The sequence below is a fragment of the Caenorhabditis elegans genome, chromosome III (assembly GCF_000002985.6).
Source record: "Caenorhabditis elegans chromosome III".
Classification (NCBI taxonomy): Eukaryota; Metazoa; Nematoda; class Chromadorea; order Rhabditida; family Rhabditidae; genus Caenorhabditis; species Caenorhabditis elegans.
In genome coordinates, this window is record NC_003281.10 from 6,657,545 (window position 1) to 6,681,790 (window position 24,246).

The 24,246-nt window shown below is 34.2% G+C and overlaps 1 protein-coding gene, 4 non-coding genes and 1 pseudogene across 6 annotated transcripts in view; 3 read left to right on the plus strand and 3 right to left on the minus strand.

Annotated features, from left to right (window-relative positions):
- Nucleotides 1-7,348: 7,348 nt before the first annotated feature.
- M01G4.1 lies at nt 7,349-7,830 on the minus strand (annotated as a pseudogene). Its single transcript has 3 exons — nt 7,684-7,830; nt 7,529-7,643; nt 7,349-7,479 (listed from the first exon to the last, which is right to left on the minus strand). Coding segments are annotated over exons 1-3 (393 nt in total).
- Nucleotides 7,831-9,037: 1,207 nt separating this feature from the next.
- Nucleotides 9,038-9,117, minus strand: M01G4.5. The gene has a single exon (NR_052384.1). It is a non-coding gene; the product is annotated as an Unclassified non-coding RNA M01G4.5 (non-coding RNA).
- A 1,399-nt stretch (nt 9,118-10,516) lies between these two features.
- M01G4.4 lies at nt 10,517-10,594 on the plus strand. Its single transcript, NR_052385.1, has one exon. It is a non-coding gene; the product is annotated as an Unclassified non-coding RNA M01G4.4 (non-coding RNA).
- On the minus strand, nt 10,517-10,594 carry M01G4.3. Its single transcript, NR_052386.1, has one exon. It is a non-coding gene; the product is annotated as an Unclassified non-coding RNA M01G4.3 (non-coding RNA).
- Nucleotides 10,595-18,215: 7,621 nt separating this feature from the next.
- Nucleotides 18,216-24,246, plus strand: part of rbf-1 (Rabphilin-1) — a gene marked incomplete at both ends in the record, with an annotated part of 28,239 nt that continues 22,208 nt past the window's right edge. Inside the window, 2 exons of the mRNA NM_001379772.1 lie at nt 18,216-18,687; nt 21,480-21,689. Coding sequence (NP_001367825.1) covers nt 18,444-18,687; nt 21,480-21,689 — 454 coding nt within the window. The remainder of the gene's footprint in view (nt 18,688-21,479; nt 21,690-24,246) is intronic.
- On the plus strand, nt 20,501-20,578 carry M01G4.7. Its single transcript, NR_131439.1, has one exon. It is a non-coding gene; the product is annotated as an Unclassified non-coding RNA M01G4.7 (non-coding RNA).

The window sequence follows — 24,246 nt, forward strand, 5'->3', positions numbered from 1 at the left end:
AAGAATTTACTTTAAGTTTGTCAGATAGTCTTGAACCTTAACAAGCTCAAGCTTATAAAATTCAGGGTGTGTAGATAATTAGAGAGTATTTGGTGCCTGTGAAACATCGACCGTTCTTTTGCAGGCCTACGCGCTAAAATCCTTTCTTCAAATCTTATCTTCAAATCGACGTATGCTGGTCGTTTTTCACAGCAAAAATAGGACTAGAACTCTTTCAGTAAACAGTGAGAAAAGTATAAAGGTTAGAGCTAGATAGTGCCATGGCTGCTTACCAAGTAGATGAAACGATTTTTACTCGGGAATATTTTGGTCGTTTGGTTTTGGGAAAATCAAAAGCGTAGGTGGACGTTGGCGGGTATCAACTTTTGGAAAACTTTGAAAAATTGTGGACAAAAATGTGCATGATGGATCACTTTCCTGTTTCCTTTTTTTTTGTTTTTTCTTCATTTTTTTGTTCAAATGCCTTGTTTCTCAGAAAGATTATATGCAGGTTTTTTCTTTACATGGTGCAACAATTTTTGTCGGAGACAATTTGGGAGGCTATTCAACAAAAGAGGAAGTCTGTTGACAAGAAAAAGGAAGATGTGCACATACAAAATGCACCCGCAAAATCCCGTTTTAGAATGTTTTAGGTTCGAAGGATGACAGCTTTTTCCACAGCCACATCGTTTGAATTATTGACGATGAAAAGGGCATTGGGACCCTCTAATGGGTGACCCATTGTTTCATGGTCGAAGAATTAATGTTTTTTGAAGATAAGTTCAAAAAAGAAGGGTACTAAATAAAAAATGAAATTGCAAAAAGGTCGCTCTTTACCGTGTGATGACAGTTGAAAGGTTTGTGTCTACGGTGTGATTTCTGGAGTTCAGACGGAAAGGAGACACCTTGACTACCCACCAGAAGAGTCAAGTTCACCAGGTAAATGAGGAATACATTTTGAACAAAAACTTTAATTATTTTCTGTTGTATTCTAGTTTTGCCGCCTTGAAGGCATGCCAACTTTATTGCGCCTGAGCGTAAGTAAACTGAAATTGAGAAAAGGGTGAATCTGATGTAAAGGGTGAGGAATTAGTTGTTTGAAATATTTGTATCCCAAGTGTCCTTTGATCAGCTCATCGTTTTTTGCAAGTAATCTGGGTAAGTAACACTTATTAGTAATCATCAGACCATGAATCAAACGTGCAAAATGTAATGTCAAATCTATATTTTCTTTTTTCTGTCTTGTGAAATCAGATCTACATGTGTGTGGGATGCAGTAATGGGTACGACAAAGTTTCTTGTTTCGGAATTCATTTGACACTTGTGAAAAGTCTCAAAAATTAGATAATCAGTCACAGTTTGAAAATGTGATATTCAGAAAGGAGAATGAACTTGCGGTTTCACAAGCTGAGAAACTCAAAACAAATAAGAAAAGTATATGAGTTGGAATAAAAAGTAACACATGCACCGTCCTCTGCGTCTCCATTTTGAATCACTATATCTCTTTGTTGGAATTGAAAAGGAAAAAGAGCATAAAGTTTTATGGCGGGCTAGAGAAGGGAGAGCCAGTGGAAAGGACCGGACTAACGGATATAGAATGAAGGAAGTAAAGGATGCAGGAGAATGGAAAACGAAGGTTGATTTGGTAATGAGCATAGAGGTTTCATCTTGCTAATGAATCAAACATTTTCGTTAAAATTAGCATTTTGTGTCGAGCCTGAACCTGAACTTTTTGTATACTTTGCAATCGAGGGAGGCTTTCACATAACGGATAAATTTTGCAAAGGGAAGCTAAAGTAATTATCCTGACAAAAAGTTTTAAAACTGATTTTAGCTAGATTTTTTTCAAACCAGATTTTCCCTTTTGCCGTCAGGAAAGTTTGAAGTAAACTTCTTAAACAAAAATTGGTCAGTAATCAGAGATAGCCTCTAAACCAAACACCCGGTTCCAGAGTTGTCCGGTATTCAGAGGATGAAAGCCCATCAAAACCGCGGTCCACCCGGAGCCCGGTTTCTTTTCTTTGCCATCTGTCAGCAGTTTTGATCGGCAATCTATCCCATGCTCACATTTCCCATGCACACATTTCCCATGCTGACACTTTCTCCCGTGCATACAAAATTCCCATGCTTACGCCCAGTAGTTCGAGTACTCCCATGCCTACAATTAATTTTTCTCCTTTTTTTCCGTTCCCATGCTGACATTCCCATACATACATTTTCTCCCGTGCATACAAAATATTCTGATGCTTACATCCAGTAGTCAAAGTACTCCTATGCCTACAACTCATTTTTCCCTTTTTTTTCGTTCCCATGCTGACATTCTCATACATACATTTTCTCCCGTGCATACAAAATTCCCATGCTTACATCCAGTAGTCGAACGTTCCCATGCCGACATTCCCACACATACATTTGTTCCCATACTTACAAAAATGTATTCCCATGCCGACATGGAGCATTTTTGTGCTCCAGAAGAGCACAAAGTCAATTTTTTTGCTCATTTTCATTGTATTAGGCTTACTTGACAGCTTTCAGTTACAACTGATCGCTTTTTTTTTTCAAAATGCATTAGTTCTCGATTATGAACAAGGAATCGAAGAAAAATGGGGATGACTGCCTATAGAGTAAAATTTTTTTTTGAAAAATTTTTTTCTCTCTATTTTGTAGGATATAATTAATTCGGTGAATTCCACAACTTCAAATGTTCATATTGCTGTTTCCGTGCAGTTATGAGTTTCGCAGTGTCTTAGGAACATTCCATTTTTTGTTGCATTTTGTAGGAATTCGGAGCTATCTTATAATTTCTACAAATTAGAAAATCCATTTCGCATTATTTCATGTAACTTGAACCTATTGCTTCAAAAATAGCACAGAACGAATGTTGATTCTGTTTCTTTCATTAAAAAATGTGCTACTGTGCATTTTTTCCCACTTCTACGACTTTAAAGGCGCGCGCATTTATACAAAATGGTCCCGTCATTGGTCTCGCCAGCGCTCAACAAATCAATGGGATGCGCGTGGCGAGATTATTGCGCGAAAATTCGCGCGCCTTTGAAGTCGTAGAAGTGGGAAAAAATGCACAGTAGCACATTTTTTAATGAAAGAAACAGAATCAACATTCGTTCTGTGCTATTTTTGAAGCAATAGGTTCAAGTTACATGAAATAATGCGAAATGGATTTTCTAATTTGTAGAAATTATAAGATAGCTCCGAATTCCTACAAAATGCAACAAAAAATGGAATGTTCCTAAGACACTGCGAAACTCATAACTGCGCGGAAACAGCAATATGAACATTTGAAGTTGTGGAATTCACCGAATTAATTATATCCTACAAAATAGAGAGAAAAAAATTTTTCAAAAAAAAAATTTACTCTATAGGCAGTCATCCCCATTTTTCCTCGATTCCTTGTTCATAATCGAGAACTAATGCATTTTGAAAAAAAAAGCGATCAGTTGTAACTGAAAGCTGTCAAGTAAGCCTAATACAATGAAAATGAGCAAAAAAATTGACTTTGTGCTCTTCTGGAGCACAAAAATGCTCCATGTCGGCATGGGAATACATTTTTGTAAGTATGGGAACAAATGTATGTGTGGGAATGTCGGCATGGGAACAAAAAAAAATGGAAAAAATGAGGTGTATGCATAGGAGTACTTCGACTACTGAATGTAAGCATGGGAATTTTGTATGCACCGGAAAAAATGTATGTATGTGAATGTCAGCATGGGAACGGAAAAAAGGGAAAAAATGAGTTGTAGGCATGGGAGTACTCGAACTACTGGGCGTAAGAATGGGAATATTTTGTATGCACGGGAGAAAGTGTCAGCATGGGAAATGTGTGCATGGGAAATGTGAGCATGAGATAGATTGCCGTTTTGATCTGCATATAGGTTACACCTGGTTGTTGACAAATTTTTCTATCAAACCGTATCCTTATACATAGCATTTTCGTGTTACAACGAGCGTAAAAAAAATTAAATATTTATTTTTCGTGTCATTCAAATAAAAAAAAGCAAATTAATCTCAAACCTTATATATTTGCGATTCATAATAAACTTTAATATAAGATAGGACTAGCGGGCCCTGCGGGCCCGCCAGTTGCAGGGGGTGTAGGGCGAGTCCCCCAGTCGGACGTAGGTTCTCGGCTTCGCCTCGAACCTGTCAGAGGGTTCGTGACAATTGCAGTGAGCCAATGGGAGGACAGGAGACCCACTCATATTTTGCTTAAAATCGAGCATTTCTATTCGAATCCCGATTACCCAAAAAAAAATTTGTCAGTTGGGGGAATCGAGCCAACGAGCAAAATATTCACAGCCATACGCACTAACCACTCGGCCATGCGGGAGAGACCCGGCTAGGAGATGCAGGGAAGGAAAGTTTCTGGACAGGAGTCGTCTTTCGATTCCGCTTTCTTCAATAATGACAATTTGAGAAAATATGTTTGAAAACCGTTTATCACTGATTAGTCAGCGGGAAAACGAATTTTTGAAAATTTTATTACAGGATTGTACTCATTATTGAATTCCCAAAAAGGAGACGTACAGTTGAGGGCTATATCTTGTAAACAGACAGATGTTCAGAAAAAAACAAGTTTTGGCTTGAAAATTAAAAAAATATATATCTCTTGGCAGAGCATTGTTAATGCGAAGAAACTTCATCTTCCATTAGATAAAATCAAAAACTATGAATCAAAAATACATTCCGCAAAACTTTAGTGGAAAAAATGTTCAGGAGACGCAGGAAACCACTCCCCCCAGTACTAAATTTTTGAATTATTTTTTTCTTGGAAAATTTTTCCACTGAACGTTTTACAAATTTTATATGTCTCGATGCGTTTTGATGAGACCTACACGTTAAATTTTAGAAAACTAAGAAAACTTGAAAACTGACCGAGTTATGGTTGAAAAAGTAGATTCGCGAAAATGGGAAAGTGTGCAAAATGTGGCACTTATTCGTCTTGCTCGGCCGACTCATAGAATTTTTTTCAATTCTGAGTAGAAAACCGTGTTCAGCGTACTTTTTTACGTGGGGTAAACAAAAAAAGTATGAAAAAAGATGAAGTAGAACTTGAGATAAAGACGAAAAACTACTTTTTCGGGAAAAAAATTTTTTTGGCAAAATGGCATTTTTTGGCCTTTTGTTTTATCACAACTTTTTTTCTTTTGCACTTATGAACTCAATCTTTTATTCAAAAAATCCACCTCTCTGAGTAGTATCTTGCACATAAATTTGGAACAAAACCGAGCAAAACCCGAATTGTAATTCAATTAAAACATGGTTTTTTGGGGGTAAAAAGAGCAACAAAAAATTTTTTCAAACTGGGGAAAGCCGCCCTGAGTTCAGTTTTGCTCCGAAGTTTGTGCAGTTTTTTGCTCTACCGTGGGGTGAAATATTTCTAGTAAGCTGTTAAATATTATAAAAAAAATTAAAAAAATAATATCTCTTGGCAGAGCATTGTTAATGACACGAAACTTCATCTTCCATTAGATAAAATCAAAAACTATGGATCAAAAATACATTCCGCAAAACTTTAGTGGATAAATGTTCAGGGGACCCAGGAAACCACTCCCCCCAGTACTAAATTCAGTCAAACGGCTCTGGAGTTATTAATGAAAACGAAGTGGGACATTTTTTCGCAAGCCAAAAAAAGCGTCAAAAAACGCGAAAAAGGGGCGGAGTCTGTACACTCGGCATTTATTAGAGGCTGCTTGGCAGACTAGCGGGCCCTGCGCGCCCGCCAGTTGTGGGGGGTGTAAGGCGAGTCCCCTTGCCGGGCGTAGGTTCTCGGCTTCGCCTCGAACCTGTTAGTGGGTTCGTGAAAATTTCAGTAGGTCAATGGGAGTCTTCTTGATTTTTGAGTTCGGTTTGACCAAAAACAGAAGCACCCGTTGAATCAGTTAAAGCTGAGTTTTGATTGATTGAAGTTTGAGGAGGCGAAGGGGGAGACGTACCCATATTTTGTATAAAATCGAATATTTCTATTCGAATCCCGATTACTCACAAAAAACAAAAAAGTTTGTCAGTTGGCAGTATTGAACCAACTACCAAAATTTCTGAGACATACGCAATAACCACTCGGCCATGCGGGAGAGAGCTCAGGCTGGAAGTAAGGAAGGTAAATTTCTGGAGGGAGTCGTCTTTCGGTTCCGCTTTCTTCAATAATGTCAATTTGAGAAAAGATGTTTGAAACCGTTTATCACTGATAAGTCAGCGGGAAAACGAATTTTTGAAAATTTTATTACAGGATTGTACTCATTATTGAATTCCCGAAAAGGAGACGTACAGTTGAGGGCTATATCTTGTAAACTGTTTGATTTGTAGAAAATAAACAAGTTTTGGCCTAAAAATTAAAAAAATAATATCTCTTGGCAGAGCATTGTTAATGACACGAAACTTCATCTTCCATTAGATAAAATCAAAAACTATGGATCAAAAATACATTCCGCAAAACTTTAGTGGAAAAAATGTTCAGGGGACCCAGGAAACCACTCCCCCCAGTACTAAATTTTTGAATTATTTTTTTCTTGAAAAATTTTCCCACTGAACTTTTTACAAATTTTATATGTCTCGATGCGTGTCGATGAAACCTACACGTCAGTTTTTATAAAACTTTGAAAACTTGAAAACTGACCGAGTTATGATGGAAAAAGTAGATTCGCGAAAACGGGAAAGTGTGCAAAATTTGGCACTTATTCGTCTTGCTCGGCCGACTCATAGAACTTTTCTCAATTCTGAGTTGAAAATCGTGTTCAGCGTACTTAAAAAAAAAAAAATTTAAAATAACATAAACAGAACATAAAAAACAAAAAAAATCTCAAAAAAGATGAAGTAGAACTTGAGATAAAGACGAAAAACTACTTTTTCGGAAAAAAAAATTTTTTCGCAAAATGGCATTTTTTGGCCTTTTGTTTTATCACAACTTTTTTTCTTTTGCACTTATGAACTCAAACTTTTTTTCAAAAAATCAGTCTCTCTGAGTAGTATCTTGCACATGAGTTTGAAACAAAACAGAGCAAAACCCGAATTGTAATTCAATTAAAACATGGTTTTTTGGGGGTAAAAAGAGCAACAAAAAATTTTTTCAAACTGGGGAAAGCCGCCCTGGGCTCAATTTTGCTCCGAACTTAGTGCCGTTTTCTGCTTCACCGTGGGGCAAAATATTTCTAGTAGGATTTCAAATATTAGAGCATGAAGTCACACAGTTCATGAGTTATTAATGAAAACGAAGTGGGACATTTTTTCGCAAGCCAAAAAAAACGCGAAAAAACGCGAAAAAGGGGCGGAGTCTGTACACTCGGCATTTATTAGAGGCTGCTTGGCAGAAAACTGATTATTCCACTCCGAATATTAAATGTCAATTTTGATAAATCAGACCACAACATTCTTGTATTGCTTGATGAATGCGTCAGGTCCCTCTTAAACTCCTTTCTTTTCCATCAATTTATTTTTGCCGAAGTAGTTGAAGATGACCTAATGAACGAAGAAATACTGGGCTTCTGTCTGAAAACATAAAAGAATTGTAAAAACCCCTGTTCAGTTATCAACCAACTGGGTCGAATTATTGCGTTGCTTGCGAATTTTAACCAAAATCTTGTCACCGTAATCAATGGTATGGGCAACGATTCGTACTCCAGCATAACGACGGAACCCGTCCGCCCAAACCTCTGAAAATACAGAAATACGCCTCAATTAAAAGATAACAACCTATTTTGATGGTCTAGCATTCTCCAAAAGCTCAAGAACAGATTAATCCGCACCTAATATAGAACTTACCGTAAAGGAAGATTTACATTTCACCAAGATCATCTGGTCGCCTTTTTCAACATCCATCACCTCACGATCAATCTTCATTCTTCATCTTCATGGTTAATCTTATGAAATGAATCCTAATAAGTAATGCTAACTGTGAAAACGGCATCTAATACATGAGTTATAGACCTCAAGGAATAATTATCAGAAATCATTCGCTGTAGTTCGCGCTCTCGACATTGTCTCAACTAGCTGTGCGTGCACTCAACAACTAGTTTTCTGGAATGTACCGGCCCCAAGTGTTCAATTACAATATTAGTTTGAAGCTGAAATTTTTATGTTCTGTTTATGTTATTTTAAATGAAGTAGGTGCTTTGTTGTGGCGGCTAGGCCAGTTTGTAATTCGATGCAATTTTTGATATTTTTGGCACGTGGCATCTCAGATTTTGATACAGTCAAGGAGTCAGATACTAGTTATTGTTTCAGAGAGAAAATTATCCGTTTCTGCTCCTCCTCCTCCCCATCGCTTGATAAACATAAATTGTTTGAGCTACAGTAATTTTGTAGTATCCCAATTCTTAAAATACTATCTTTAAGTTTTTAGTTGTTTAAAATTTCTATACGTATGTTATGTTGGGAAAATTATTTTAAGTTAAATGTTTCTCTGTTGATTTTTGAAAATTCAATTGTTCATATTCATCTTTGTTTTCTTACTATCTATTAGGGAACCGCTCATACCTCCCATTCTTTTGATTTATCTATTTTTTCGATTCTAGTTTTTGTAACTATATAAATCCGGCTAGATGAATCTGAGCGAAATATACTAAAAGTTATAGGATAGCCTTTGAGCTGGTTTGTGTTTTTGTTATTTAAAAACCCAAAGGCAGATAAGTTTAAAATGCCTTAAAAAAGAGTAAAATCCAGACGCTTATCACTATTTAAATAATAATTATTATTTTCCTACTCATGAAACAAAAATGATTCCTTTAAAAAATGAGTGATGAATTGATTGCTCGATATTCACTCTTTCGTGTCATTAGACATCTCATCTTAAATATGTGTCAATTTATCAACGGAAAAATTTCCCTTCTCAAATTATCTTGCAATTTTTAATATTTTCATACAAGAAATAGCTATATTTTCAATCACAATATGTGTTGTAATTACATTTTCAGACATAAGATAGAGTCGGATTTGGTTATTTTTCAGGAAGAACACAAAAAATCTCAAATTTTCTCGGAACAAAACCGCCCATCTCTCTGCCTTTTTCTCTCTTTGGTTTTTGTGTCTATCTGCCTATCCATAGCTAACATTCGAGTCCTTTTCTCCCAAAATGACCCTATTCAATTCAAATCTTCTGGGAGCTTCATCCATCTTTTTCTCTTTTCTTCTTTTTTTGTGTTAGACCTCATTTTGCATAAAAATTAGTTGCATATTTTGGTTATAATCTGTGGAGAAGGAGAGATTAACAAAAAAAACAAATAGTCCTAGATCATACTGTACTTTTATTTTTAATCTCGTCATGAAGATTTTCAGGCAGACTTTTCCGATTTCTAACTGGCTACCTTATTTTTTAGATGGAAAACAGGAAATTAAATCCTCCGTCTCTTTTCTCTACTTGAAGTGTTGCTTCCAATTTTCAGTCTCTTTTTCAGACAGCTCTAAATTTTACACAGGTTTTGAATTTTAAACATATACTTCTAATCTATCTCTTACTATCAAGATTACTGTCATCTTATGGTTGAGACTTTGAGCAAGAAAAAGTATTACCGTATTTTTCCAATAAGAAGTTCACTCCATTGCTCTACTTTATGATTTTGGGTTTTATCAAAAAGTTTCAACAGAAAAATACTTTAAAAAATAGTCCGAAATGCTAAGCATTACTAGAAAATAAAAAGAAAAAATACCATCTTTTAAAACGTTTTAAAAGAAACTTTAAACACACTCACTGACGATAACTTCGCCCCATTCAACGTGCACCCATTTTTGAACCAGATGTCTCACTTTGATTGGTTTGGAAGTGGGAGGAGCTAGGCAATAATTGGTCCAAATTTTTAAATAGAGAGATCAGCTTGATTGAAAAGAAAAAAATAATCGAAAGTTACTGTTTTTTCTCTAATTTCAAAAAGATTTATTTTGTGATATAATTTTAAACTAATTTTAATAACAGCGTTTTTATTATTTTTTTCAAATTGATAATTTAGCTCTTGTATAGTCGTATATAGTTTTCGATCATATTTTTTTGTGACCATTTTCCGTAACCTTGAACACATTTTATTTTTGTGAATAAGTAAGTACCAATAAAATCTAATTGTTCTATTTTTTCACAAAAATGTACTCGGCTATCTTCTGACAAAATCATTATCTATGTAAATCGCTTATTTTTTCCTTCAAAGCATATATCTTCATTTTCCATTTCCCCAATTTTTTCCGCATTAAAAGCTTGAAAAATTGTGCTCCGAACCTCAGGGAAGGTTCAAAAATGTGAATGTTCAAAAAAATCTAAAATGGGAAGATCCGTGAGAGGATTACAACCCGCTTCTTCTCCTCTTCAGTTTGTCATTTTCCTTTTTTTTGGATTTTTCTCTCTTAAAATGGTTGTTCATTCAGCTTCATCTACCAACGAAGAAGCGGAGAAGTTTTTTCTACAAATTTTTCACACTTGAGAATCCGTTTGGAATTTTAAATCCTTGTAGCTTTATTTTTTGAACAATATTGTTTTGCAAAAAATCTTCGGTGTTTGGTAAAAATTTGACAATTAAATAAACCGAAACACAAAAAAAACTTAGAACAAATTTTGTTTTGCCGGTTTATTTAGCTTTCGAAGCCGTCGAATCGAACGAAATTGACGCCAAAGTGCTCGTTTTTTTTCGTCCCGTCCTTCATTCCATTTAGTTTTTTTTCTTTCTGCAAATTTCCTCACTTATATCCTTTTTCATTTCATTTCATCTGCACACAAAGTTATGAGTTTCGAAGTGAAGAAGGAGAAAGTTTTTATCGAAAGAGCAATTATTTCTCGTTTGCTCCTCAATTATATATCACACTCTTGTGGGACTTTTCAGAGTTGGATCTTTTGTCTGAAAAAATAAGGATTTTCTTCTATTTCTTTTTTCATTAAACATAATTGTACTATAAGGCATTTTAAGATGAATTCATGTATTTAAAAATTATTTTAATGCCACTAGTACACAATTGGAAGTATAGTTTTTTTCTTTATGCGGTACGGCATGGGCAATCTTTTAACCCCGGGTTCGCCCAAAAATAACTTGAAGAGTTTTTTCAAAATTGTTTAATACAGCTGTGGAAACTTGAAACTTGCACAACCCCTGGGTTAAATTTGGATAAACGTTAAATTCCTGAAATTATTGTTTTTACGGTCGCATTACCTTTTGAATTTCCTTAATACCAGTGATATTCTAAACGAAAAAACCTAATCTTTACTAAAGAATTGAACTTGAAATGAAAAAACGCGAAAAGTTTTTATATTCTTAAATGAAAACAACTTGTCAATCATGCAAATCCCCTTTTCGATTTGTCCAACTATTTACTCACTGCTGCTGCCATTTCGTAGATTTTTTCCTCAAGTTCCATAAATCTTCGTGCATTTATCCTGTTCATGTCAGTAATCTTTTCTATTAATCAGCTTATCGCTCTATTATTCTATTTTTCCAAGGAATTTTTCACCAAAAGAGAGGGAAAACGTTGTTTATAAGAACTCATTAACTGGCTTCTATTTTTCACTTATCTCCAAGAATTTGCAAACTCGAAAAAATTTAAGTCTGTAAAGAACTTTTATTATTCAAAATGTTCGGATTTGGTTTGTGCTGGTATTTAATTTAAAAATTTGCATTGAAGTAAAAAATACTACATTTATTTTTTTAGTTCTAGGAACTTACAACGTACAGGTTTTGTTATACAGGCTTCAAAAAAAAGTAAAAAGTTATTTTTTGTTAACTGGCCAAAGTAAGTTTCCAGACAAATTGCATTTTCCTTTTTTTCTTTTTTCCTTCTCTCTGTTTTTTTTCACTCATTTCGTTTTTTTTTTCTAAAAATGTTTTTTTGGAATTGGAACACTGAACTTTTAACCAACTAAGATTGATTGTAGACCGAAAGTGCTTTCATCTTCTAACAAAACGACAGGAAGCTGGAAGGCGCCGCAAAATTGCACACACCTTCTTCGTCTTCTTCCAGTAAAAGAAGTGCTTGCGTGCAAGAATGGAACGACCAGCAAGTTTGACGGATTTACCAAAAGGACGTCGATTGCTACGTTTGTCGAGGCGGAATAAGACGCAGTTGAAGTTAGGTCAGTTGGAATGAATGAAAATATTTTTTCGAGTGGTTTGACCTTATTTTGTTTTCATAGTCTTATTTTGAAAATTTAAGTATAAAAATAACTATTTCAAAAAAAAAATTCTGGCAACATTTCAAGTTGAATTGAGAAAATTAACATTAAAAAAATAACTTTCATTTTTGAAATCTCAAAAACATCTATTGAAAAAAATTTAAACTTTAAATTTTAAGAAAAACAATTTTTCTGAATATCTGCAAGTGTAGAAGAAAAAGAAGCAAAATCAGAAATTATGTTAGGAATCCAACGGAAATTTGAAAGAAAATTAAGTTTTGCTCTGCTTACTCAAGCATCCAAGTACCCTTATACTTTTCTTTTACAAATAAAAAATGATATCAACAGAGGGTTGAAAATAAGCATGAAAAAATGTGTTCCTGGGTATATAGATTTTGCTTCACTTTTAATTATTAATTGTTAAAGGTCGAGTACCGCCAGTAGGGAAATTACTTCTAAACATGCATTTGGCGCCACAACGATAATAGGAATTTTTTTAAACTTAAAATTCAAAAGATTAAATTGGTAATTTCTCAGTTTTTGTCACCGGGGCAAAATGACAGGGACATTATGGCACCATAAGAAAGTTTTAACAATTTCCCGATGGCCAATTTTAACCAATTTTAGAACATTACTGATATGTGTAAATGCCGGGTTTCTGTTTTATTTAGTTGCTTCAACCAAAACTTTAAAACAGCCGTACCTGTTTTTCAGATGTTTATTACTTCAAGGCAATTTGAAATTATGAAAATATTTTGACGACTTTAAAATTAGCATTACTTGCTGGCATTGTAAACGTTGAAAACGATTCTGGATAGTTAACAGAAAGCCTTTGTTTTTTCTGCCGTAGAACTCATCTCGTAATAATATAGTATTTACACTTTTTAATTTCCGGCAATGTTTTTTCCCACTTGATTTATTTTTTGGAAGTTATCTTCTCTCATTAACAGAAGCAGATTTATTGAAATGTATTACTATATCTTCATTGAACTTAAATGTATGCAAATCCTAAAATATATTGAACTTTTGAGGGAATGATCTTCATTCGGCATGTTTGAAACTTATACACATTTACGTGAAAATTGAGTTCTCCACTTTTTTCTTCTCCTCCTACTTCATTTTTGCCATCTTCTCTTCTTCCAGTGCAACTCTCGGGAATTCTAATTAGGTCCTCTTCCTCTTTTTCTTATTCATTCGTTTCTTAGAACTTTAGGTTTTCACCGTTTTTCTTTTGAACGTAGGTTTCTTATTGGAAAACTCTTGATTCGATTTCAGAACATCGCTTAGATTCTGCAAATTTTTTTGAACAAAGAAGTTTTTGTTTGGAAAAATCGGATCAAAAAATTTAAGTCGTTCTGAGATTTAAAATAGGTTTAAAAATAATTTTTGTTCTCTGATAGAAAAACGAGTGGCTCCAAAATCAAATTACCTCGACACGCCGCTCCATTTTCGGCATCTACCACAACAATTCTCCTTCCCACCATAAACTTCTTCTCGTTTCTTGTTTTCTCTGCTCCACGATTTTTTATCAGAATTAGAGAACTCCATACATATATAACTAGATTTTTAATGCATTAGTGTTTAGATGTCTGGATTAGGATAATCAGTTAGAAAATTAACCTTTTCAATTATCAAAAAAAGGAACGCCTGATTTGAGTTTTTTAAAGCTTCTAACTGTCATATCGGAAGGAATCAAAAATGTTCTTGACGTTTTTTTCAGTTTACTTCAATTTTTTGATAATTTTCGAAAATTTCAAAAAAAAGTTATCATCTTAATTTTTTATTTTTCAGATATATCGACGGGCATGCCATTTTTGTCACGACCTGCATCTAGTACTAGTTTAGGTAAGTCTTTATTATTAAAATCTTCGAAAAACATCAACTAAAAATTAATTTCCCCATTTGAGGGCACCAAAAAGAATTTAGTTTTTCTAAGAAAGTTAGAAAGAGTTGACGTATAAAAAAAATACTACAACCGTTATTAAAAAAATTTGCCTTTAAAAATGAAGTCTGGTTTGCTCAGTGAAAGCAAAAAAAAAATCAAACCAGACAATTGAAAATTTTAATGAAAAAAATCTCAAGAGAAGAATTCTGTCGCTAACTTTAATACTATTTTTTATCACCTAAAAAATTGATTTTACGTATCTCTTTAAAAAAATTGCACATTTCATGATTTTAGAATTACATAAATATCTGAAATCGTATTATTTTGTATCATTTGTTATTATCATTACCCCTTAAAATTTTTGAATTCCGTTAACTCGACTCAAAAACATCCCGATTATTTTTTAACATAACTTCTGCTTCCACAAATCAGTTGACAAAAAGATTTATGCTTCCTGTTATTTTTTTTTGGGTTTTGAAATATGGCTCAAAACAGGAAAATTCACATTTTTTGGGTTTGTCATCCGGGACGTTATATTATTTTGTTTAAACTATTTCTTACAATTTTTTGTTTGATAATACTAGTAATAATTTTTATAGTTTAGAGCGAAAAAAAATTAAAATTGTTGTTTAGTGTAAAAAATGAAAGATGAATCAGAAGATAAAAAACTGAAAATCTCTAAAGATTGTACCTATAAGTGAAATTTTCTTTTTGCGTCTCAAAAAGATAACAAAAAAACGAAAAAATGAATTTTATTTTTTGAAGAAAAAACCAATAGTTTTTAAACTCCAAGCAGTGTGTTTTTATTCCTTCCTCACATGGAGACCGAGATTAAAAATGATCAGTATGTTTGCCTCAACACCTAAAAAATAACTTTTGTCTGAGAAAATTCGGTTATTTTTGAAAAAAAGCCTTAGAATGACTAGAGTTTTACCATTCAGATGAATTTTGGTATATTTCTGCGACAACTCTTATTTAAAATTTTTACAAATAAAATTATTTTGGATTTTTTTAAAAACTATTTTGCCTTAAGTTCAGTAAAATCATAGAATTTCAACAATATATCCAAATAAGATTTCATGAGCAAATTGGAAAGAAGCCTCTAAATTCTGCGTGCGCTCATCGTTTTATTTCATCAAGGATTAATTTCATATATCCGAAAATACCAGGTCGTAAATATAGTGACGTGAAGAAGAAAATTAAAAATTAAAGCACGTCCAGAAAAAGTATTGCACAGATGTCAATTTGGATTTAGATTAAAAATTTGAAAAGTGTACAAAGTTTTATAGGTGTACTACATTTTGAAACGTGAAAACATTTTTAATCGAGTTTTTCAGAATCAAGATCCGGATTCGTAGATAGTTAATTCATTAAAATTCACCAGAACTTTCACCTAAACCTAATTTCCAGTTTATTCAAAAATTTATCAGAAACTATAAAATTGAAGTAGCATCTTCCAAACATTTTTAGAGATAAACTGTCAAATTCAACCACCAGGTTTTGTCAAAAACCGAAAACCTGAAATTCTAACTTTCGAATTCAACCTTTAAAAAACTTTTTCAAATCAAAAAGAGGAGTCTTACGTCATCGCCAACGAAATTTTTGCGCAAAAAAATATCAGTATACTTATGAATGCGGTAAAATAAAAGCACATCTGCTACTCCCCGACCGCCCTTGAATTTCTTATTAATAGATATATAAGACACTTTTTTCTTTTTTTTTGTTTCTGACTCTGCCATTTCTTCATTTTCCCCCCACCCTTTCTGATAGTCGAAAATTAATTATTTTAACCGATTTCCGAGATTCAAGCTTTCCACAAAATCGCTTCTGAACATTTATTTTTGTAGAAGAAGCCCTAAATATTTGTTCTGGCTTTTCCGTTCCCATGCTCATTCATCAACTTTTCTTTTATTGTTATCCTTATTCAGTTGCTGTTGGACACGATTAAACACTACTTTGTCATATGGGTCAGTTTTCAAAATCAACAAGGCTTGGTATATTTTCAAAGAAATAAAATAATTTCTCAACAGAGTACGATGATACAGACCAGGTTTAGTACAAAACAATAAATTGCATCCCTTTCAAAAAATGTTTAGCTTTTGATTTGTGAAAGTTTTATAGTTAGACACAATTTATATAACATTATTTCTGGCATGAACTCATAATATTAAATAAAAACGTTTTATGGGATCAAGTTTTTTATTGGGAATTAAGGAAAACAATTAATAGAAAAAATGTACAAGATTCTTATAATTAAATTTATTAAAATGTTCAAATTCAACAAGACAAACCATTAGACACTTGATTAATATTTATTTATTTAAATTTCTTAGAATTTAAATATTAGGAAAATGTATTTAATTAATTTATTTATTAATTTATTTACGCTCGCGAGGAGATGTGGAAAAACTTCATTTTTCAAATTTAATTCTTGTGTTTGAATATATTATTACTTAAACAGAGTCAGATCAACTGAAGTTGTCTGAATTATCGATAGAATCAGTCTATAAAAAGAAAAAAAACAGTATTAATTCTAATAGGAGCCGTTGAAAATGTTGTAAGAGCAGGCCTTTTGTTTTTTTCCAACCGAAAAATCTAATTTCAGGTAGTTCGAGAGCCAGAAATCGAAACAGTCAAACATTTTTAGTTCACCAGCACCTTTTTCTGTTGCTCAATAAAACCGGCGTTTTGTTTTCAATATGAATTTTGTGTACCTATTTGTTCACTACACCTTGAACACTGAATTTATATATAATGCCGAGTATATATATATATATATATATACTCCGAGTATATATATATAATGCAAAGTATATATATATATATATACAATATTTTAAAAATTAACTCTAGAAGATTACTCGCTGATTGGGGACAGATCAACAGCCTTGTTTTTCATGTTGTTTTTTCTTCATTTCTCACATTTGCCTAGTAGGTTCGCTCGAAAAGGTCAATGAGAAGTTTTTAATATTCTCATAGACAAGGAATTATTCATAAAAGTATATGTACATGTATTGTTGACGATCTACCCAATATCAAAAAAATTATTTTTGAACAACTAAGTTTTATTAATGAGAGAGTTGTTCAACATTCTTCAAAAATCCCAGTCGGGTTATCCCAAAAAAGAAAAAGATGATGATGATGCTCTTGGAGCACAAAAACGTAAAAAAATGTTTTATATGCCATTCGGTTCCGGCATGCATTCATGTGCTACCACATTGAGATGGTTTCACTTCTTTTGCACTGCTTAGCCCTGTGGAACGTCATATTTTGTTTCCAAAGTAAATTCGAAAGTCACGTGTCTGCTGTTCAACTTTTTTATTTGTTTTTTAGTTCAGTTGTCACATTAAGTCGTCAATTTTTAGTGAAAACGAAGATGCTCAACTGCTCGAGTTGAAAAGTTTTTAATGTGAAGTTTGTACCTGGAATCTGACAAGACGTAGATCTCAATAATCAGATAAAATATATCAAAATTCTTTTTGACAAGCTTGTAGTTACAGTAATTCAGAAAAATTTAATTTTTTATATTTCAAGGTTTGGCAAACTTGAAAATATCAACCAATTTTTTTTCGAGTAAACATTTTTCTAGGATGCTTTCCGAAAATTAATAAACTTTGCATGTTAAGAAAATTTGTAAATGAGATCCCTATTAAATGATTTTTTTAAAATCCCAAAAAGTAGCTGATTATGTGTGTTTTAGCAGCTGCTAACTTCAAGATGACGAGAGATCATTTCATGTTTGCGTCACCAATCCTAAATGATTACCATATCTTTGCAGATACTTGAAAAAGACAATTCATTGCTATTTTCGGAGGCGCTTTCCGGGCGACAGGCGGACGGGCGTGATACGTTCCCCCTAGACACCAATTTTTGAATCTTGTTTGTTATCAAGAGATCTACAGGAATTCAGAGTCTTAAAAAATTAAATGCAATAATAAATTTGACTTCCTAGTAGTATCCATCGAAAACAAAAAGTGTGAAATCAGTATCCAGATACATTATCTGAAATGTCTCCAAGGAAACAAACGTAGACTTTTTCCTAGTACACCAAACTCTTTTTTCTCTCTGTTTCATTTTTGTGTCCTTCATCATCATCTTTTCTTCTACTCCTCGAATAATTAATCCGAATACACCCTCGTTCATAGAGACGTGGCGATCGGGCGCCAGGAGCATGCGTTCTGCGTCTCTTATTCTTCCAATGGGCGGAGCCATAGGGGCTTCCACCACGCCCCATCACACAATCTAGAAGACTTGCTGTTGTGTTGGACTGACTCTCCGTATGTGGAGTGTAGAGGGCTGCTAAAGTTGCTCGAAAAAATTCGAATTTGCGCTCGGTTTTCTGATTATTTTTGTTCGGAGCAGTTTGCCAACCACTGGGGCAGGTGTTGTTATTTCTACAGCTGATTTCTCTCCTCTATCGTCTAAATCTCTTCTATTTCTGAAATATTCTGATGAAGAGAACGTCAGTCATAACCACCAAATGCAATAATGACCAAATCAACGAAACTTCGACACTGTAAACAGAAAAAGAAGAAACCGGAAAAGACTCCGAAGGGGAATCCGCCGATTCTTATAACCGAAAAGTCCATTGAAGACGCTGCAACCACTACATCGACTACAGATGCTCTTCTCGGATCACCCGAGGGCTCACGGAGCAAATCTCGAAAGCTTAAGCTGTGTTGTTGTACGGCTCAAGCAGCAACATTATCTCCTCTTGACCCAACTTCTTATGGTAATTGTTTGTTTTCTTCGACTTTTTTTTTGAATTTCCCATTGAACTAAAAATTACTATCAGAAAACCCATTCTGATGCTCGTAGAATCCTTCGCTGAACCCAAGATTAAGAGATTAATATCGAAAATGGCGCAATATTTTTTCTTCCTCATTCGAAAATGATTTCTATTGAAATAGGAAACAAATTCTTGAACTCTACATTCTGAATTCAGGTGGATTTTGAAAAAAAAAACACTTTTTAAAAAGAAATGTCTTTTGACGATTATTGTGTTTTTATTTTCTAAGAGTTTTTCCGCGAACCGTGGCTAGACCCATTAGGAAAAAGCCGATGTATGTTTTTAATTGCAAATATTGGGACTCCGAAGACTCCGAGGTGTATAGGCCGGTCCACATATATCTGAAAATTTTAAACTTGTACCCTCCCGAGCTCATCTAACCAATTAAACTTTCCACAGAGAAATATTTACATTCCCTATTGAAAGTCAGCTCACAAAATTTCAATTCAATTACTAATTTTCGAAAACTTCCTGAATTTTATCCTTTCCTCTCGCATTTTCTTATTTTAAGCTCGAGATTTTGTTTACAAACATTCCCCAATATCCTCACCCTCCTTGCCAAAAAACAAAAAGAAACAGATAATTCATCTTCCTCTCAAAAACCTTTCGACATGAAAATTAATAGTTTCCAAAAAGTCGACAAGTCTCGACATACCATGACTGGAAATTCGTCTTCTTTTTTTTTTGCTAACATGTAAAAAGAAATAGTGGAAATCCGGTTTCTTTGCCTCCAAGATGCTTGTGTTCCTTTTCTACCCGCTTCACCCGGAAACCCTGGAAGAGGTTCCCACGGTTTTTGGAGAATAAATTGCGATTTGAGCGAAAAAGGAAATGGCGAGAGAGACCCAGGGAAGAAGAAAAAATTCCCGAAAAGTGGTTCTACATGAATTTTTAATTTGAATTTGAAACAAGAAACATGCACGGAAGCAAATAGTGTGACTTATGAGTGGGAAAACGTTTGAAATAAATATAATGGGAATTTATTAGCAGCCGACGTCGTACGGGTTTTTTCTGTCGTCGACATCTTACGAGATTCAAAGCCCAATTACTTTATCTACTTGAAATTTTGTGTCTTAATCCTTTCAAGATTGTATTAAACTTTTATTTAACTTTTGCTTAACTGAAAAATGTCTAAAATGACGTTATTGTGTCCACATCAGATGAGCCCCGCCAGCCGAAGAATAGGTTTGAGAAAAATTGGCGAAATTCAATTATCCCCTCTGTTTTTCCGTGTCTCTATGTCTCTTTGTCTTCAAGTGAAAGAATGTGAAAATGAAGTGAGATGGGGGGCTCCGTTCGGGTCAGAAGAGCCAGCCGTTTTTTCTGAGCCAAATAGACAAGATTATCTTAAAAAAGAAAGAATTGAATCAAATTGAAAGGAAAAAAGAAGTGTAAAAGATAAAATCGCACTTGATTTCATTCTCCATGTACACTCATACTTTGAATTTGAATAGAGTTTGTCTAGATGTCATTCACATGAATTTGAACATCATTTTATAGAAAAATCCTATGGTGTTCTAAATTTTGTTCGTGTTTCTAACACCCGGCAAGTTACGAATTTGCACTAGTGACATATCAATTTAAAATTGATAGTTCAGACTTATAATTTTTAAGAAGATCAGTTTAGCTCATTGTGATCTCTACTGAACTCTGAACAAATATCAACACATGTATGATGTTCTATAGATCAAGACCGCAGCAGTAGCAACTTTTCACACCACTTTTTGTTGTGTCATACGAAGAAGAGAGGCTGTCAAATTCAAATACCATGAATATCCAATGGGAAGCTCACATGTACGTGTGTGTGCACAACGAAACAAAACATTTTTCTATCGGGTGTTCTCTTTGTTGCAATTTATTTTTTTTTGTTCGAGGGTTTAGGGATGCTTGACCTAAGATCAACTCATTCGAAAGATCAGGTTACCCCTTTTTGTAGTCATTAAAGCCTCCTTCCGTGGCTCCACGTGTCTCCAAAAGTGCTTTGAAGGCGGTGGTTGTAGTGAATGAGACAGGAAGAAGGGCCATATTATGTTTGTATGCGTGTGCTTTATGAGAAAAAGCTAGGGACACCCCCCACTCTACAAATGAGCATGATGAGTGGTGGTGGCGAGCAATTGAGCTCTCATGAGCAACTTGGAGAGCAAAAAGAGAGCAAAACAATGACGTTTTGCGGTAAACTTTAAGAGAAGGGAGCAGCTTGAATTATTTTTGAACCACCAATTATCTGCAAAGCTGGACGTGAGAATTTATAGTGTAGGGTTTTAATGAGAAAAGATTTGGAAATAGTTTTATGTTGAGTGGGGAAATTTGCAGCCGACAGTTGACAGGTTTTCTGAAATGAGCTGTCCGTTGGGCGATGTTGACGGCATTCTGTAAAATGCGTTCTTTTCTAATGAGTTAGATCAAATTTCAATATTTTAAGATCACATTATGAGAAGTGTGTTCCTTTCACTATACACATCTATATATTTCCAAAACTCGTGTTATTTCATACAACTGTGTGTTACTGTTTAAAAAAAAATCTAGATTACATATGCAGCCGACATCTTCCGAGTATCTATTGGGTGGCTTGCAAGGTTTCGGATGCTTCAAACTTTGAAATGTAAAAACCGTAGATTTCTATGATTGCGGGTTACGCCAAAACCTGCAAAATTTAAAAAAGAACCACAAATGTACCAGTTAACTTTTACACCAATTTCCACCTAAAACATTTTCCAAATTCCTTTTATTTTCAGGTGGAATAGCATCAACAAGTGCCCACAACGGGATGGTCGGTGGCCTGTCACGTGACAGTCGGGCAGCATCAAGAACCTCAAAACGTGGATCGTCGAAAAGTTTGAATAGACCGCAGATAGATGCAGACGAACCATCGACAAGTGGGACTAACCCGGACAGAAGGCCATCCACACATTTTGTATTGGATCTGCCAGTGGTTTCGACGCGATGTGAGTCTTGAATTTTTATTTTATCAAAACAACCTATATTCTAAAATTTGTTATTTGGTTCTGATGGTTTCTGAAAAACGATTTGTAAGTTTCATTCTCAAATACTCAAACATTTTTCTAATACTTCCACTAAAAAATTGAAAAATCACTATCTTACTCATTCCCTGCTATTTCCGTCTGCAATAAACCTAGATCTACATTTAATATCGTGTTTGATCCGACATTTCCCTCTTTCTAATCTGTTAATACTAATGCTCACCAAGCACATCATCTCCGCCAATCTTTGTGCCGGGTATCTTCAAGAATATCATCAAAGATATCACAAGACTCCCATCTAATCCGTGTGCGAGTGCTTTGATAAAAATTGATTGAGATGTAACGTGTTTTGTAATGAAACATTGGAAAAAACGGGGAACCGGGAATCCGTAGACGGAGAAAAATTGATAAAGTGAGTGGGAGTGATACAATTTCAAATTCCTAGAGAAGTGTTGCTCTTCCCAATTGTTCCTGCAAAATTGCACATTGTGTAGTCGACCAGAAAAGAGGAAAAGTCGTCTGTTCAGAACGAAAATTGACTTTTCAAACTTTAAGGGGCTTCGAAGAACTAAAATAACCAACCCAATATATGATGCCTGTGGCTTTTATAAATTTAAACAAAAAATCAGTGCTCATAAAAATCGTGAAGGAGCACACCTAGAGCGGAAGAAATTCAACAACATTGGGATGTCGGTTACATTTATTAAATCTAAAAACAAAAACCCTTGACACGGGATTGTCAAATGTTTATAAATACGGAATGCAAACCGAGTCCTGTTTGCATTCCGTATTTATAAACATTTGCTAGGGTTCTTTTGGAAATAGGAATTCAAAATTATCAAGAGTTCGGTAGCGCAACTTTTAGAAGGATCTTTCCAATATTTCTGATTAATTTATGGTTATTTGTTCTCCATGGGTCTATGTTTTCTCTGTCCATTAAGTCTCCATTTGATCTCTAGCCAAGGCACTCGTTATAATATTTAGCAATGAATTAGTGATTAGCGGAACATGAGAACTCAACACGGCGTGAAGATGCTCATCGTCTTCCTCTTTTTTTTGTCGAGTGACCTTTTTTCCGGTTTTCTCACTTAATCCGGTTAGTAATGGCACAGACTCAATAACAAACTGGCGCCTTTTTTCGCATTTTCAGATGGAATTTATGAAGGGGCTGGGAGCATGACGGAGAGTATTGAAGTAGTGTTAAATTTCAGATTTTTTTTGAATTTAAACTTTTGGAAAATTGAAACTGTTGGGAAAAGAATTTTCGAGAACTATATCAAGTAGGCTTAAGAAGCCTGTCAGTCCAATTTTCTTGGCACCTACGCTTCGTGCCTACACTACCAAAACAAAAACTTTCACCAAATTAAATACAGTGAAAAAATAAAAATCCATAAATCTACACTGAGAATACTTGAAAATGACAGACAGATAGGCACTTAGAAATCATATTGCTAAATTTTAGATTTTTTAGAAACTCTACTTCACGAGGAATCAATACAAAATTCAAAAACCGATTTTCAAAAACCTAAAGTTTTAAGGGCATCTATTAAATTATTCATTTTATGTTTTCCGAGCCTCTGTTGTGTCCTTTTTGACATTTCAATTCAAAAGGATATAAAAATTCGTAGACAATGTGAACATTGAAAATTGAAAATTTGAATACAATGAATTTAACTTTAACTTTAAGGCACCAATTCCTAGTCTAGTGCATTGTTGTTGCATTCACTTATTATTTTCTATGTTCTCATGAAAAAAAAACTTTAAATCAGAAATCAAACCAATCTACGTCACATCATGCTTGTTAGGACTTATGGGGGCAATGGCTGATATTAACTGAGAAATTTTTGTTGATAGACTTGAGAAAAGTTAAATTGGGAAATTCAGAGTATCAAAAATATACACTTACAAATATACTCACTAGTTAGTTTACAGCATGTTTTAAATAAAATCTGGTATGCACACGGTATTCTTGGAAAACTGGAAAAAAGGTTTTGACATCCCAAAGGTCAGTTTTTGATGAACTGCCAGAACTGACCCAGAGCGGAAGACTTCGGTTACTAGAATTTTCGTGAACAGATGTTCCAATCATAAATGTCAGACTGAAAAGTTGTGGAACTATCGGAAAACTTCAGTTATACCCAGTAAAACTTTTGTAACAATATTTTCCAAAACTATTTAACCAATATTTCTCTCCAGGGAGGCTTTTCTTGTAAAAAATAAAGTTCCCCTCCACACATATGCGTCTTTTTCTTCAAGTTCATTAGGACGGAATTCAAGTCAAGTCATGATGTTGGCGGAGACCCCTCCGAGCAAAAATGGCCGATGTAATTTGAAAGTTGGAAGACACAATTTTCATGGTGTCTAGTTGTGGCAAAAAGGGGCGCATTTTGAGATTTTAGGTACACGATGACTAACAGGGGGAAATGAAATCCGTATTTCATTTTAAACAAAGTTTTTTTTGTTTTTTTTTTCATTTTGTCAGCTGAAAATAATTTAATAAAGCAAAAACCCAACCTAGATG